The sequence below is a fragment of the Anticarsia gemmatalis genome, chromosome 29, assembly GCF_050436995.1.
Source record: "Anticarsia gemmatalis isolate Benzon Research Colony breed Stoneville strain chromosome 29, ilAntGemm2 primary, whole genome shotgun sequence".
In the NCBI taxonomy this organism is placed as follows: Eukaryota; Metazoa; Arthropoda; class Insecta; order Lepidoptera; family Erebidae; genus Anticarsia; species Anticarsia gemmatalis.
Genome location: NC_134773.1, coordinates 5,575,025 through 5,588,575, shown reverse-complemented (window position 1 = coordinate 5,588,575; position 13,551 = coordinate 5,575,025). Strand labels below are relative to the sequence as shown.

The 13,551-nt window shown below is 44.7% G+C and overlaps 2 protein-coding genes across 3 annotated transcripts in view; both read right to left on the bottom strand.

The window, feature by feature from the left end:
- Positions 1-6,332: 6,332 nt before the first annotated feature.
- LOC142985004 (uncharacterized) lies at positions 6,333-8,626 on the bottom strand (the record flags this gene model as incomplete). The annotated part of the gene is made up of 4 exons (XM_076132915.1): positions 6,333-6,609; positions 7,390-7,516; positions 8,000-8,152; positions 8,462-8,626. Coding segments are annotated over 4 exons (579 nt in total), but the record flags the coding sequence as incomplete, so codon positions are not given.
- Positions 8,627-8,882: 256 nt separating this feature from the next.
- BRWD3 (bromodomain and WD repeat-containing protein) overlaps positions 8,883-13,551 on the bottom strand; it is a 28,761-nt gene continuing 24,092 nt past the window's right edge. The window contains exons 24-27 of one of the 2 annotated variants that reach the window (XM_076133454.1): positions 13,300-13,383; positions 12,834-13,030; positions 10,090-10,196; positions 8,883-9,674 (exon numbers count right to left, since the gene is read on the bottom strand). In XM_076133454.1, coding sequence (XP_075989569.1) covers positions 9,134-9,674; positions 10,090-10,196; positions 12,834-13,030; positions 13,300-13,383 — 929 coding nt within the window. In that variant the 3' untranslated portion in view covers positions 8,883-9,133. The remainder of the gene's footprint in view (positions 9,675-10,089; positions 10,197-12,833; positions 13,031-13,299; positions 13,384-13,551) is intronic. The other variant, XM_076133453.1, reaches the window with a different exon arrangement.

Here is a 13,551-nt window from a genome sequence, read left to right as displayed (position 1 = left end):
TGCCGCCTCTTCTAACATCATATTACCTCTTAACTGAGAATGACCCTTATTTAAATCCGCGTAGAATTAGTTTATCTTTCATTCGGCACTCAGAAATCTTCGTTTAGTGAAATCGTGATGGTTCATATAACATTGAAGTGTCACACATCGTGATGTGATAGAGTGGAAAAAATTACGGGCCATGGAGGGAAATCATGGTTTTTTTAAAAGAGACATATAGATGTTCGTATTGTTAATATTAGTGATTACTGAGAAGTAGAGAATACATCGTACATATTATATGCGAGCGGTCTGTATACTCGTGAGACATAACGTATACAGTTTATAATATGTGTTAAACAATTATGGCTCAGAATGTGTATTTTCTAATAAATTGTTTATAATTATCACGTTTTTATTTATGTGTCTGTGGTATGATTAGTTGTCGAACTTAATAGAGGCTCTCAAGACAATGTTAAACAACAATCGCGACTTGTATCATGGAGACGCTCAGCTCAAATAACATTGCACGTACGTACTGCACGTGTAATGTCAGCGTTACGAGAACACATTGATCATGTGTATCAGGGGTCTTGCAGATCTTAGCATCTGCTTCCGCGAATGTTTAGAGTAAATCCTACATCAGCATTGTGATCCTAAACATCGACATCCGCAACTACCCTAGTTCGTACACTAAGTTATTTAAAATACTAACAAGCTCGCAGCCCTAGATACCTTACATCTTAAATGTTTGTTCTACGAGTTCTGACCATACCAATTCATGAAAAATAATCCACTTTTTAAGTTTTCATTGTACGGTCATACCATTTGTCATAGTCATAAGTTTCGGTTTCCTACTGATATTATAAATGCTAAGTTTTAATTTTATTTCTACCCTGGAGATGTATTGACGCAGACAAAGTTGCGGGTAGAAGAAACAAAAGCACGGTATGACGACGCTCGCGCATGCCTACCCTCATGATAATAATAGTTGAGCGCTATGTGCAACGCTATCAAAAACATTTAGAATCCAATGTAATCTGTTAGAAAATATAATATTCCATTGTAATAATTATGTAGTCGCGAAAACTTAAAACTACCCTCTCTACAATACATAATTATTTAGTTAAAATGAATTTGTTACCATAACTATGCATAATACTAAATTGCTAAACGGAACTTAAATGCGGTAAGAATTGTAAAGTTACGATACCTTACTTGCAGCCCGCCGTGGTCGCGGCTGTGACGTAGCTGCCAAGCGTCGTCTCCGCACGGTTTCAACGCCTACCCTCACTTGTGTGTTCACTATTTTCAAATAGTTACACAACACTTAAACTACACACATCTACACAATCGCTGCCTACTCAGTTACAAGGATTAAGACTCACTACATTATACTATTATTACTATTTAAAATAAATAAGTATTTAATCACATCGATCGATACGTCGCGGAGAGTTCGTTGACGCGTGCACGTCAGCGCGTGCGCGTCACCGCGGCCGACTGACAAGACAAGATACATGCATCAAGTTGAACCCCCGCCACCACCCCGCACCGCATCCCCGACCCCCGCGCGTCTCGGGCGCACGAGTAAAGAACGTTCAAGCCGGCACAACTGTTTTTTTGTAATAAAAATTTGTATGAAGAAATGATGAAAAGTCGATGTGATGATGATGATGACGATGACGATGATGATGACGACGATGATGATGATGATGGCGATACATGTATACGTAAGTGTAAAAATAATACATATTTTTAGTTAAATCAAATATATAAAATGTAATGAAACCAAGTTGCTATACTACAAAATATTCATTTATTTCAGTTTGGTATCATCGTGACGTCACGAGCGCCTCGCACGCACACGCACACACACACACACACACACACACACATTACATTACTATATACATAAGTACTATGTACAGGTACAGTGCACACACACACACTGACAACTGTAACACACCGTGTCATATATGTACAATGCCGTGACGTCACTCAGCTGTATTATACTCACTATGTGACGTCATTATATCGGAGTCTCTCACACACTACACATTGTCATATTCACATGATTCTTTACAAACTTCTTCTTATCGTATGGTTAGTGGTCAACCTAGTGTCAAAGTTGTTCAAGCCCGAAGGCCTTGACACACACACGCACTGTACATATGACACGGAGTATAGATTTTTTTTATTTTCAGCACACGTATTCGTTACGAATATTTCAATTAGTATGTGTATTAAATACACTAATTAATTAAGTGTGTATTTCAAGTTACAGTTGTCAATAATGACACAATTAGTCATATCGAGTGCCGGTGTCAATACCTTACCTCTACGTAGAGATAGGTTAGGCTACAGGTTCATTATAATATTGTGAATATTGCTTCAAGATTCTTATCAATATCAAATTCGTTGTCAATGATTGAGTAAGTGTTTTGTATAAAAATAAGTTAATTTTGCTCATTACATTTTAAGTAGAGACTAATATCAGATAAAGAATTTATTGTAAAAGAAATATTTCTAATTTTTCACTTATAACATTTTTTTAAATTCATACTTTATGTTTAACCCTAACAATCCAATCCCTATCTGTAGATAAGTTATTGGCACCGGCCTTACAAGTGGAAGTATGAAAAAATACTTAAAGCTAGATCATGATGAAATCACTGAGAATTGTCACATTATACTATTATTATATATTTACAAGTTTTGTTCAAACCACGCCATGTACAGTACACACACTGTACACACGCAGAGTCACTTCATTGAAAAATAATTTATTCAATTAATCCAAATAGTCTACTGAAATGTTACATTTCAGGCTTATCGCTTGCATTTTCAGAGGACTCAACAATTTTTTTTTAACTAATTATATTCAATGTACAGAATTGACCTCTCTACAGATTAACGATTTTAAACTGTCGCGACTTGTACACATAATATTATAATGTAACGGGTCTTAATCGCGATTGAAAATTAAAGGTTAGAATACCTTATATGTTCACCCGACGTTTCGATCGCATTACAACGACCGTGGTCACGAGCTGACTCTACCACGGTCGTTGGAATGCGATCGAAGCGTCGGGTGAACATATAAGGTATTCTAACCTCTCTACAGATTTATTATAAGTATAAATATATTGGAGTGTTTAGTACAAACTTAAGTTAAAGTTTGTGGGGTCGCCACCCTTGTCCCCCGGCCGCCATCTTGGAAAAAAGGGGGTATATTGCCCCTAAACGTAACATTTCAATGAACTAATATAATTATATTAATTAACTATAACATCACTTGATAACTCAACGTCCGAGCTGGGAAGTCCTTACACCTAGTGAACCACAGTACAAATTACTTATATTTACCTTATGTGCGTTAAGTACAAACTTATATACTACTTATATACAAAATTCATTGTTCATTGCAGTCCCACTGTTGCGCTGAAGATGCCCAGTTAATTTCTTTTACAAAGACTAACTGCTAACTTAGCGTTGACTTTACAAACATACAAACAACGGACACGAAACATATCACATTTAGGGCCAACTACACCACTCCTTGATAAATGTTAGATAACCTATCTACTGCATAAGGAGGCAGGCAATTTATCTGTCAATGTTTTACGTAATAAATGAATAAGTGTCAGTTTAATTTATTTGTTAGATAATGTGAGGAAAATGCACGAAATCGACTGTCAAAGTTTTACTTAATAAGCTATCTACTACTTATCCAGAACTAGTGTAAGTAGGCTTTAGTCTGTTTTGCTTTAAATGTCTTATTTAGTAAATAATTTTAGTCTTTTGTGAATTTGTGCGTATGTTAAGGGATAATCTCGGAATCTACTGGATGTATTTTGAATCAAGCTTTCTCAATTGAAAGGTACATAATCAATTATTCTGCCTATGTATGTATGTATGATGTCTTCCCGGCGGAAACTGGCCATCTGTGCAGGACTTTGTTTATAGTGTCCAAGTGTGTGCACAATACACAGATACACTGTTTGCATAAATTGACCGAACCCGGAGGAACTAGCCAGTATGATTTATTTCTAAAATACAATTTCTTAAATTATTTATTATCCTATATTTACTATATTTTAAATTACTTTATTACTATATAAGACATTTACTCCACCTGGCACTCGAAGCGCAGTAGCCAACTAACCACTGCACTCACTAATCCCACTATTTAATAGTGGGAGTGGGCTACTAGCCCAGCAGTGGGACGGTACCTACGTGCTAAAGTATTGGTCTTACAAACGTGGTGAATCAGTAAGACGGTGATACATTGAGATTGCAGTTCTCTATCGTGGATGAGAACATTGTCTACTTACAACATAGTACAAGTAACAACTAAGATATGACACGCACAACCAGTTACAACACTCACGGATAAGTGTCGGATAGCCTGACTGACAGATAAACAATCTGAATTTATGGAAAAATCTGTTATAACTACTTTGATACCCATCCAGAAGTCGAAAAATCAGATTTAAATCAGTTTCACGGCTAATGGGTAAGTTTCAGATAAGCTATCTAAAAGAAACAGTTATGAAAAACTCTTTTTCATACTTATCTCGAAGTCTAAACACCCGGGTTTAATCAATACCTCGACATACGAATAACTATCAAATAAGCTATCTTCTAGATAAAGTTCATGAACAAAATCTGTCAAAATACCAAAAAATACTATCCGACACTTATCCAGAGTTATTGAAACCGGCCGTTAAAAAATAATCGATAGTTTACACTTATATAAGACAGTTTGAGCTTCCACTATCACTATGTACAAATTATCACACCAATATATACTTATATACTAACAAAGACAACTCCTGTACTAACAACATGTCTTGAAGACCTTTTAATAGTCAATACACGAAATCCGCCAACATACCTTTACATGTTGGCGGCGTTCTGTCAGTTGCTCTACAAGACGCCAACAAAATTATCTTGATTCGCCGACATTTGTCGGCGTGTCGGCGGACTGATTTGCAAAATGCTTTACAAACGATTTAAAGAAAAATTATTTGAAAATCACACAAACAAATTTGTTCCGTGCGATTCTAATTGAATCTACACTTGGTCAACATTGTGAACTTAAGGTTTAAACCCTTCCTTATTATGAAAGGTAAACCTTTTCTAGCAGTGGGACAGTAATATACTAGCTAAGGAATTGAACCGGCTACCCCCACGTTGTGATACCGTCTTATCCCATCACAGGTTTCGTCAAAACTAAAAACAGTTACATAGCTGATTCAAAATACAGACTGAAACACAATTCGGTCTATATTTCAGTCTAGAAACATAACGCCTTGCACTCAAAGTATAAGTAGAATAGTATCAGTAGTATAACAATGTGTATGAAATTTAAATCACATGGTAAACATCACTGAAAATACATTTTCTATTACAATATTGACTTAAGCCCTTTTAAAAATACATGTGTCTCAGCTTTCCTTAGCGAAAAGTTACTGCATTGTCAAAATAAAAACGTCGTAAACGACATGATGTGTCATTTTTCTATGAGAGTACTGTTCTTGCATTATTTATGTAATATACACCTTTTAATTTTAAAAAGAGCTTATGAACACATATCGCTCGATGTCGCGGCACATTTGTTCACTAGTATATAAAACACTTATTTATACTTGTGTGTCTTACAGAAATGTTGCAGTCCCTTAGGGGTCATAGTCCTGACGCGGCCGCGACTCGACACCGACGCTACTGTGCGATTAGTCGCCACCACTTCACTTGACGACGCGACACTGCGACTTGTCGTTGCGACAGTTCGATTTGTTCTCGTACTACGTGTTCTAATATTATAGTCAACCGCTGCACTTGTTGGTACACCACTGCGACTTGTCGACGCGACGTTGCGATTTGTCGCTACTCTTGCCGGTGCGACACTGCGGCTAGTTGCAGGGTTTGGTGATGCATCGCTGCGACTTGACGCCACATTGCTGCCACTTGCGGGGACGCTACGTGTTTCAATATGAAGACTAGGGGTGGAACTTGCTGCTATATCGGTGCGATTTGTCGATGCGACAGAGCGACTAGTCGCTACAGTACGTGTTCCAATATTGGAATTAGCGGCCACACTGATGGTCGGAGAATCGCTGCGATTAATCGGTCTTATATTAGTCAACAGAACGCTGCATCTAGACAGTGTGAAGTCAGGTGAGATGAGACCAGTTCGAGGCACAATGTTAGCGACTGTGTGACTAGTCGATGGAATCGTGCGACTAGTCGATGCGACGGGGCGACTGGAGAGCGGAAGGGTGGAAATCGTTGTTGTCACTGAGCGACTAGTGATGGGATTAGTTTCACTTGTCACTGGGACACTGCGACTAGTCGTTGCGACTGGACGCCTAGTGATCGGGAGGACGCGACTCGTGGATGGCACAGGACGCCTAGTGAAAGGGAGAGCACGGGCAGCCCCTGGTGGAGCGCGACCAGTCGGCGCGGGGCGACAGGTCGCGGCGGCGGGGGGTTATTCGCGCAGCAGGCCGCGCGCCTTGGGCGTGAGCTTGCGCACGCGCCCGCGCATAGAGATGGACACGCCGCCGGCTGGCGTACTGCCGCTGGTACTGCTCGACGGTTCCGCGTCCGCTGACGATGGACCTCCTGCACACAGAATAACATAGTTAAAATCATAACAATAAGCATAAACTGAGAGAACTCTTTCAATTAATGAAAATCTCTGGAGATAGTGAAATACAGGAACGATTTTTCCCTAGTAGTAGGAAAGACAGCGGACTTTTGTAGCTAGTTTATCAACTAACTTTCATCATCATAATGATATTAACCAAAATATACACGAGTATTTGTTCTGAGCCTGGATGTTAATGTATCTATATAAGTATGTATTTACAAGTATAAAAGTATGTTTATCAGTTACTAGCTGACCCGCGCAACTTCGCTTGCGTCACCTAAGAGAATGAGTCAAATTTTCCCCCGTTTTTGTAACATTTTTCGTTGCTACTCCGCTCCTAATGACCGTAGCGTAATGTTATATAGCCTATAGCCTTCCTCGATAAATGGGCTATCTAACACTGAAAGAATTTTTCAAATCGGACCAGTAGTTCCTGAGATTAGCGCGTTCAAACAAACAAACAAACAAACAAACTCTTCAGCATTATAATATTAGTATAGATTTGGTTACCAAAGTACAAACACTGCTTAGTTTGGAATCAAATGACCGTGTGTGAGTTGTCCAATAATATTTATATTTATTTAAAATATTTATATTTTTAAAGCTCGCCCCATATTGCATAGTACCAACAATATGAAGTACAAACGCAGATACATTTTTCATACCCTACACGTTCAAATATCAATCATGGTTACAAAACAAATATAATAACCTGTCGTGTGAATAAGTCTACTGGCATACGTACTACGTACCGTTGTTGTGCGGCGCGTGTGTGGCGTGTGTAGCGTGTGTAGCGTGCGTGGCGTGCGTGAGGTGCGCCGCGTGCCCGTTGAAGTAGTTGTGGTCGCTCGTGTGCGACGAGCCCTCCGCGCTCGCGCTCTGGAACACAACACATTGTACACATAGTATAAATAAAGAAAGAACGAAGTATAAATAAAACACTGTAACCCTTTTTTTGATATAAATGAGCTTTGGAACTTTAATAAAATGACTGAGAGAGAGAAAGAGAGGGGGTGGGGGGAGGGGTAGTAAGAGAAAGAGAGAGAGTAAGAGAGGGGGGGGGGAGCTGGTGTAAGAGTAAGAGAGATAGAGAGAGAGAGAGTAAGAGAAAGAGAGAGAGTAAGAGAGAGAAAGATTAAGAGAAAGAGAAATAGAGTAATAGAAAGATAGAGAGAGAGTAAGAGAAAGAGAAATAGAGTAAGAGAAAGATAGAGAGAGAGTAAGAGAAAGAGAAATAGAGTAAGAGAAAGATAGAGAGAGAGTAAGAGAGAGAGAGAGGGGGTAAGAGAAAGAGGGAGAGAGAGAGAGATAAAGAGAGGTTAGGAAGAAAGGGACAGTCAGTAGAGCTGGTGGTGGTGTTACCTGCTGCGCGTGGTGTCTGCGGCGCGTGGCGAGGTGCGCGTGCTGCGCGCGCGCGTGGTGTTGCAGGCGCTTGCTGATGGCGGCCACCGAGTCCTCCTCGCTGTCCTCGTTGTAGCGCCGCTGCGAGCGCCGCGCGCGCAGCGACACGCCGCCCTGTGACAGACAGACAGACACGTTATATACGAGTAACGACACAGTAGCGCCGCGTGGTGAGTGCACTCACGTGTCGCTGCGAGCGCCGCGCGCGCAGCGACACGCCGCCACCCTGTGACGGACATACAGACACATGTTATATATACGAGTACATAGAGCACGTGTCGTGTGCAGCGCGGGTACTCACGTGGAGTGGAGTACCACTCGGTGGAGTAGCGCGGCCGGTACGAGCGGTCCGACTCGTAGCGCCGCGTGTGTAGCGTGTGTAGCGTGTGTAGCGTGTGTAGCGTGTGTAGCGCGGGTACTCACGTGGGGGTGGGAGCGCGGCGCGCGGGCGGCGGGCGCGGCCGGCTCGCGGTACAGGTGCAGCGGCCGGTCGTCGTCGGTGGAGTAGCGCGGCCGGTACGAGCGGTCCGACTCGTAGCGCCGCGTGTGTAGCGTGTGTAGCGTGTGTAGCGTGTGTAGCGCGGGTACTCACGTGGGGGTGGGAGCGCGGCGCGCGGGCGGCGGGCGCGGCCGGCTCGCGGTACAGGTGCAGCGGCCGGTCGTCGTCGGTGGAGTAGCGCGGCCGGTACGAGCGGTCCGACTCGTAGCGCCGCGTGTGTAGCGTGTGTAGCGTGTGTAGCGTGTGTAGCGCGGGTACTCACGTGGGGGTGGGAGCGCGGCGCGCGGGCGGCGGGCGCGGCCGGCTCGCGGTACAGGTGCAGCGGCCGGTCGTCGTCGGTGGAGTAGCGCGGCCGGTACGAGCGGTCCGACTCGTAGCGCCGCGTGTGTAGCGTGTGTAGCGTGTGTAGCGTGTGTAGCGCGGGTACTCACGTGGGGGTGGGAGCGCGGCGCGCGGGCGGCGGGCGCGGCCGGCTCGCGGTACAGGTGCAGCGGCCGGTCGTCGTCGGTGGAGTAGCGCGGCCGGTACGAGCGGTCCGACTCGTAGCGCCGCGTGTGTAGCGTGTGTAGCGTGTGTAGCGTGTGTAGCGCGGGTACTCACGTGGGGGTGGGAGCGCGGCGCGCGGGCGGCGGGCGCGGCCGGCTCGCGGTACAGGTGCAGCGGCCGGTCGTCGTCGGTGGAGTAGCGCGGCCGGTACGAGCGGTCCGACTCGTAGCGCCGCGTGTGTAGCGTGTGTAGCGTGTGTAGCGTGTGTAGCGCGGGTACTCACGTGGGGGTGGGAGCGCGGCGCGCGGGCGGCGGGCGCGGCCGGCTCGCGGTACAGGTGCAGCGGCCGGTCGTCGTCGGTGGAGTAGCGCGGCCGGTACGAGCGGTCCGACTCGTAGCGCCGCGTGTGTAGCGTGTGTAGCGTGTGTAGCGTGTGTAGCGCGGGTACTCACGTGGGGGTGGGAGCGCGGCGCGCGGGCGGCGGGCGCGGCCGGCTCGCGGTACAGGTGCAGCGGCCGGTCGTCGTCGGTGGAGTAGCGCGGCCGGTACGAGCGGTCCGACTCGTAGCGCCGCGCCGAGCCCGCGCTGCCCGCCGCCTCCGACGAGCCCGACGACGACGACGACGAGCCGCCCGTGAACCGCTCGCGGATACTGCACACACACAATACACATTACAATTTACAAGTTAGCTATAACTGTCCCGCTGCCGGACAAGGGTCTTCTCACAAAATGAAAAAGGCATTCGGTATAGAGTCTAAACACACACGCGTCTACTAAGAAAAATACACACACAACTTTGTGCGTAAAGTCACTTTGTCTAACATATATGATACCATATATGGCCGAGTGACAAGTACCAAGCTCGCAGTAAAGCAAGGAAATAAGCGCCTTTGTTTGTGCAACACATGCACTATACTGCACTATACGCCAGGGGCTGCTGGTACTAGGGCGACAGTAACGCTAGAAGATACGTATAAGAATATCTAGCACACCACACATATGACGGAGGCACAAGTACCAGGTTGTCAGTAACGTTAGGAGATGTATAGGTAGGTGATGTACTGACCGTTTAGGTTGTTTCTGTCGGTGTGTCCTACGTCGTGATCGCTCCTCGCTGGTGTCGGAGCTCACCAGGCGACGCTTGCGTGCGCTGCGACTCGACCGCGCGCCGTTCTGTACACATATACACCTGGTTAGTTACTGCCTCAGTGTAATAAGGTCACGGGATAAAAACATGCATGCAGTAAATGAGTGAGTGAACGAGTGAGTAAATGAACGAATGAGTAAATGAGTGAGTGAATGAACGAATGAGTAAATGAGTGAGTGAACGAGTGAGTGAATGAACGAATGAGTAAATGAGTGAGTGAACGAGTGAGTGAATGAACGAATGAGTAAATGAGTGAGTGAACGAGTGAGTGAATGAACGAATGAGTAAATGAGTGAGTGAACGAGTGAGTGAATGAACGAATGAGTAAATGAGTGAGTGAACGAGTGAGTGAATGAACGAATGAGTAAATGAGTGAGTGAACGAGTGAGTGAATGAACGAATGAGTAAATGAGTGAACGAGTTAGTGAATGAGTGAACGAGTGAGTGAATGAATGAACGAGTGAGTGAATGAATGAACGAGTGAGTGAATGAATGAACGAGTGAGTGAATGAATGAACGAGTGAGTGAATGAATGAACGAGTGAGTGAATGAATGAACGAGTGAGTGAATGAATGAACGAGTGAGTGAGTGGACGAGTGAGTGAATGAGTGAACGAGTGAGTGAGTGAATGTGTGAGTGAATGAATGAACGAGTGAGTGAATGAGTGAACGAGTGAGTGAATGAGTGAACGAGTGAGTGAGTGGACAAGTGAGGGAATGAGTGAACGAGTGAGTGAATGTGTGAGTGAACGAGTGAGTGAATGAGTGGACGAGTGAGTGAGTGAGTGAGTGAATGAGTGAACGAGTGAGTGAGTGAATGAGTGAACGAGTGAGTGAGTGAATGAGTGAACGAGTGAATGAGTGAACGAGTGAGTAAGTGAACGAGTGAATGATTGAGTGAATGAGTGAGTGAATGAACGAATGAGTAAATGAGTGAACGAGTTAGTGAATGAGTGAACGAGTGAGTGAATGAATGAACGAGTGAGTGAATGAATGAACGAGTGAGTGAATGAATGAACGAGTGAGTGAATGAATGAACGAGTGAGTGAATGAATGAACGAGTGAGTGAATGAATGAACGAGTGAGTGAATGAATGAACGAGTGAGTGAGTGGACGAGTGAGTGAATGAGTGAACGAGTGAGTGAGTGAATGTGTGAGTGAATGAATGAACGAGTGAGTGAATGAGTGAACGAGTGAGTGAATGAGTGAACGAGTGAGTGAGTGGACAAGTGAGGGAATGAGTGAACGAGTGAGTGAATGTGTGAGTGAACGAGTGAGTGAATGAGTGGACGAGTGAGTGAGTGAGTGAGTGAATGAGTGAACGAGTGAGTGAGTGAATGAGTGAACGAGTGAGTGAGTGAATGAGTGAACGAGTGAATGAGTGAACGAGTGAGTGAGTGAACGAGTGAGTGAATGTGTGAGTGAACGAGTGAGTGAATGAGTGGACGAGTGAGTGAGTGAGTGAGTGAATGAGTGAACGAGTGAGTGAGTGAATGAATGAACGAGTGAGTGAATGAGTGAACGAGTGAGTGAATGAGTGAACGAGTGAGTGAGTGGACAAGTGAGGGAATGAGTGAACGAGTGAGTGAATGTGTGAGTGAACGAGTGAGTGAATGAGTGGACGAGTGAGTGAGTGAGTGAGTGAATGAGTGAACGAGTGAGTGAGTGAATGAGTGAACGAGTGAGTGAGTGAATGAGTGAACGAGTGAATGAGTGAACGAGTGAGTAAGTGAACGAGTGAATGATTGAGTGAATGAGTGAGTGAATGAACGAATGAGTAAATGAGTGAACGAGTTAGTGAATGAGTGAACGAGTGAGTGAATGAATGAACGAGTGAGTGAATGAATGAACGAGTGAGTGAATGAATGAACGAGTGAGTGAATGAATGAACGAGTGAGTGAATGAATGAACGAGTGAGTGAATGAATGAACGAGTGAGTGAATGAATGAACGAGTGAGTGAGTGGACGAGTGAGTGAATGAGTGAACGAGTGAGTGAGTGAATGTGTGAGTGAATGAATGAACGAGTGAGTGAATGAGTGAACGAGTGAGTGAATGAGTGAACGAGTGAGTGAGTGGACAAGTGAGGGAATGAGTGAACGAGTGAGTGAATGTGTGAGTGAACGAGTGAGTGAATGAGTGGACGAGTGAGTGAGTGAGTGAGTGAATGAGTGAACGAGTGAGTGAGTGAATGAGTGAACGAGTGAGTGAGTGAATGAGTGAACGAGTGAATGAGTGAACGAGTGAGTGAGTGAACGAGTGAGTGAGTAAGTGAACGAGTGAATGATTGAGTGAATGAGTGAACGAGTGAATGATTGAGTGAACGAGTGAGTGAATGAGTGTACGAGTGAGTGAATGAGTGAACGAGTGAGTGAATGAGTGAACGAGTGAATGATTGAGTGAACGAGTGAATGAGTGAACGAGTGAGTGAATGAGTGAACGAGTGAATGATTGAGTGAACGAGTAAGTGTACGAGTGAGTGAATGAGTGTACGAGTGAGTGAATGAGTGAACGAGTGAGTGAATGAGTGAACGAGTGAATGATTGAGTGAACGAGTGAGTGAGTGAGACAGGGAACAAGTGAGTAACGAGTGAGTGAATGAGTGAGTGATTGAGTGAGTGAATGTAAGAGTGACACTAGGTTGATAGCTATAGTGAAGTGCTCACGTGCGGCGGGTGGTAGCGCTGCTCGCTGTCGGTGTAGGTGAGCTCCACCTCGGTGTGCAGCTGCTCCTCCAGCACCTCGATGTTGGAGCACGCGCTCGAGCCCTCCTCCTCGCCCTCCTCGCCCTCCTCCGCCGACGACGACGACGAGCCCGCCCACGACTCCGCCCCGGAGTGGCCGTTCGCCTCCGCGTACACCTCTGTCACACACGATATAATAACAAAACAAGTTCAAATTATCGTAGATGTGAATCTACGATACCCTATCAAATACCCTACCCTCCCTATCAAATCTATCATTGGCTTCGAACTGCTGTCGAAAGATATAGAGCTCTAAAATATACACACCAGTGCACTAATGATATTTTAAAAGGAAAGTATATTAAACGGAATAAAAAAAAGCATTGAAATTGACTTCAAACACACAGCAATATTTATATTGGGTCAATAGTGTATATTGTGTACGTACCGTGCGTGTCTCGGCTGGTGCCTGCGACAGGCTCCGCGCTGGCGCTCGCACTACTGCTCTTACTCTTCTTGCCCACTCCTTTACCTGCACATCACACACAGCATAGTTTTATGTAGACGTTTAAGTATTCAAACTTTCTCCCCTCCCCTCTTCCTCTTACCCAAGACTCCGCCACTTACTAAGAACGAAGCTCTAGTTATCGGGTGTTAGTAAAAAGTTATCTTTGATCTCGATTTACACCATTATGATAAT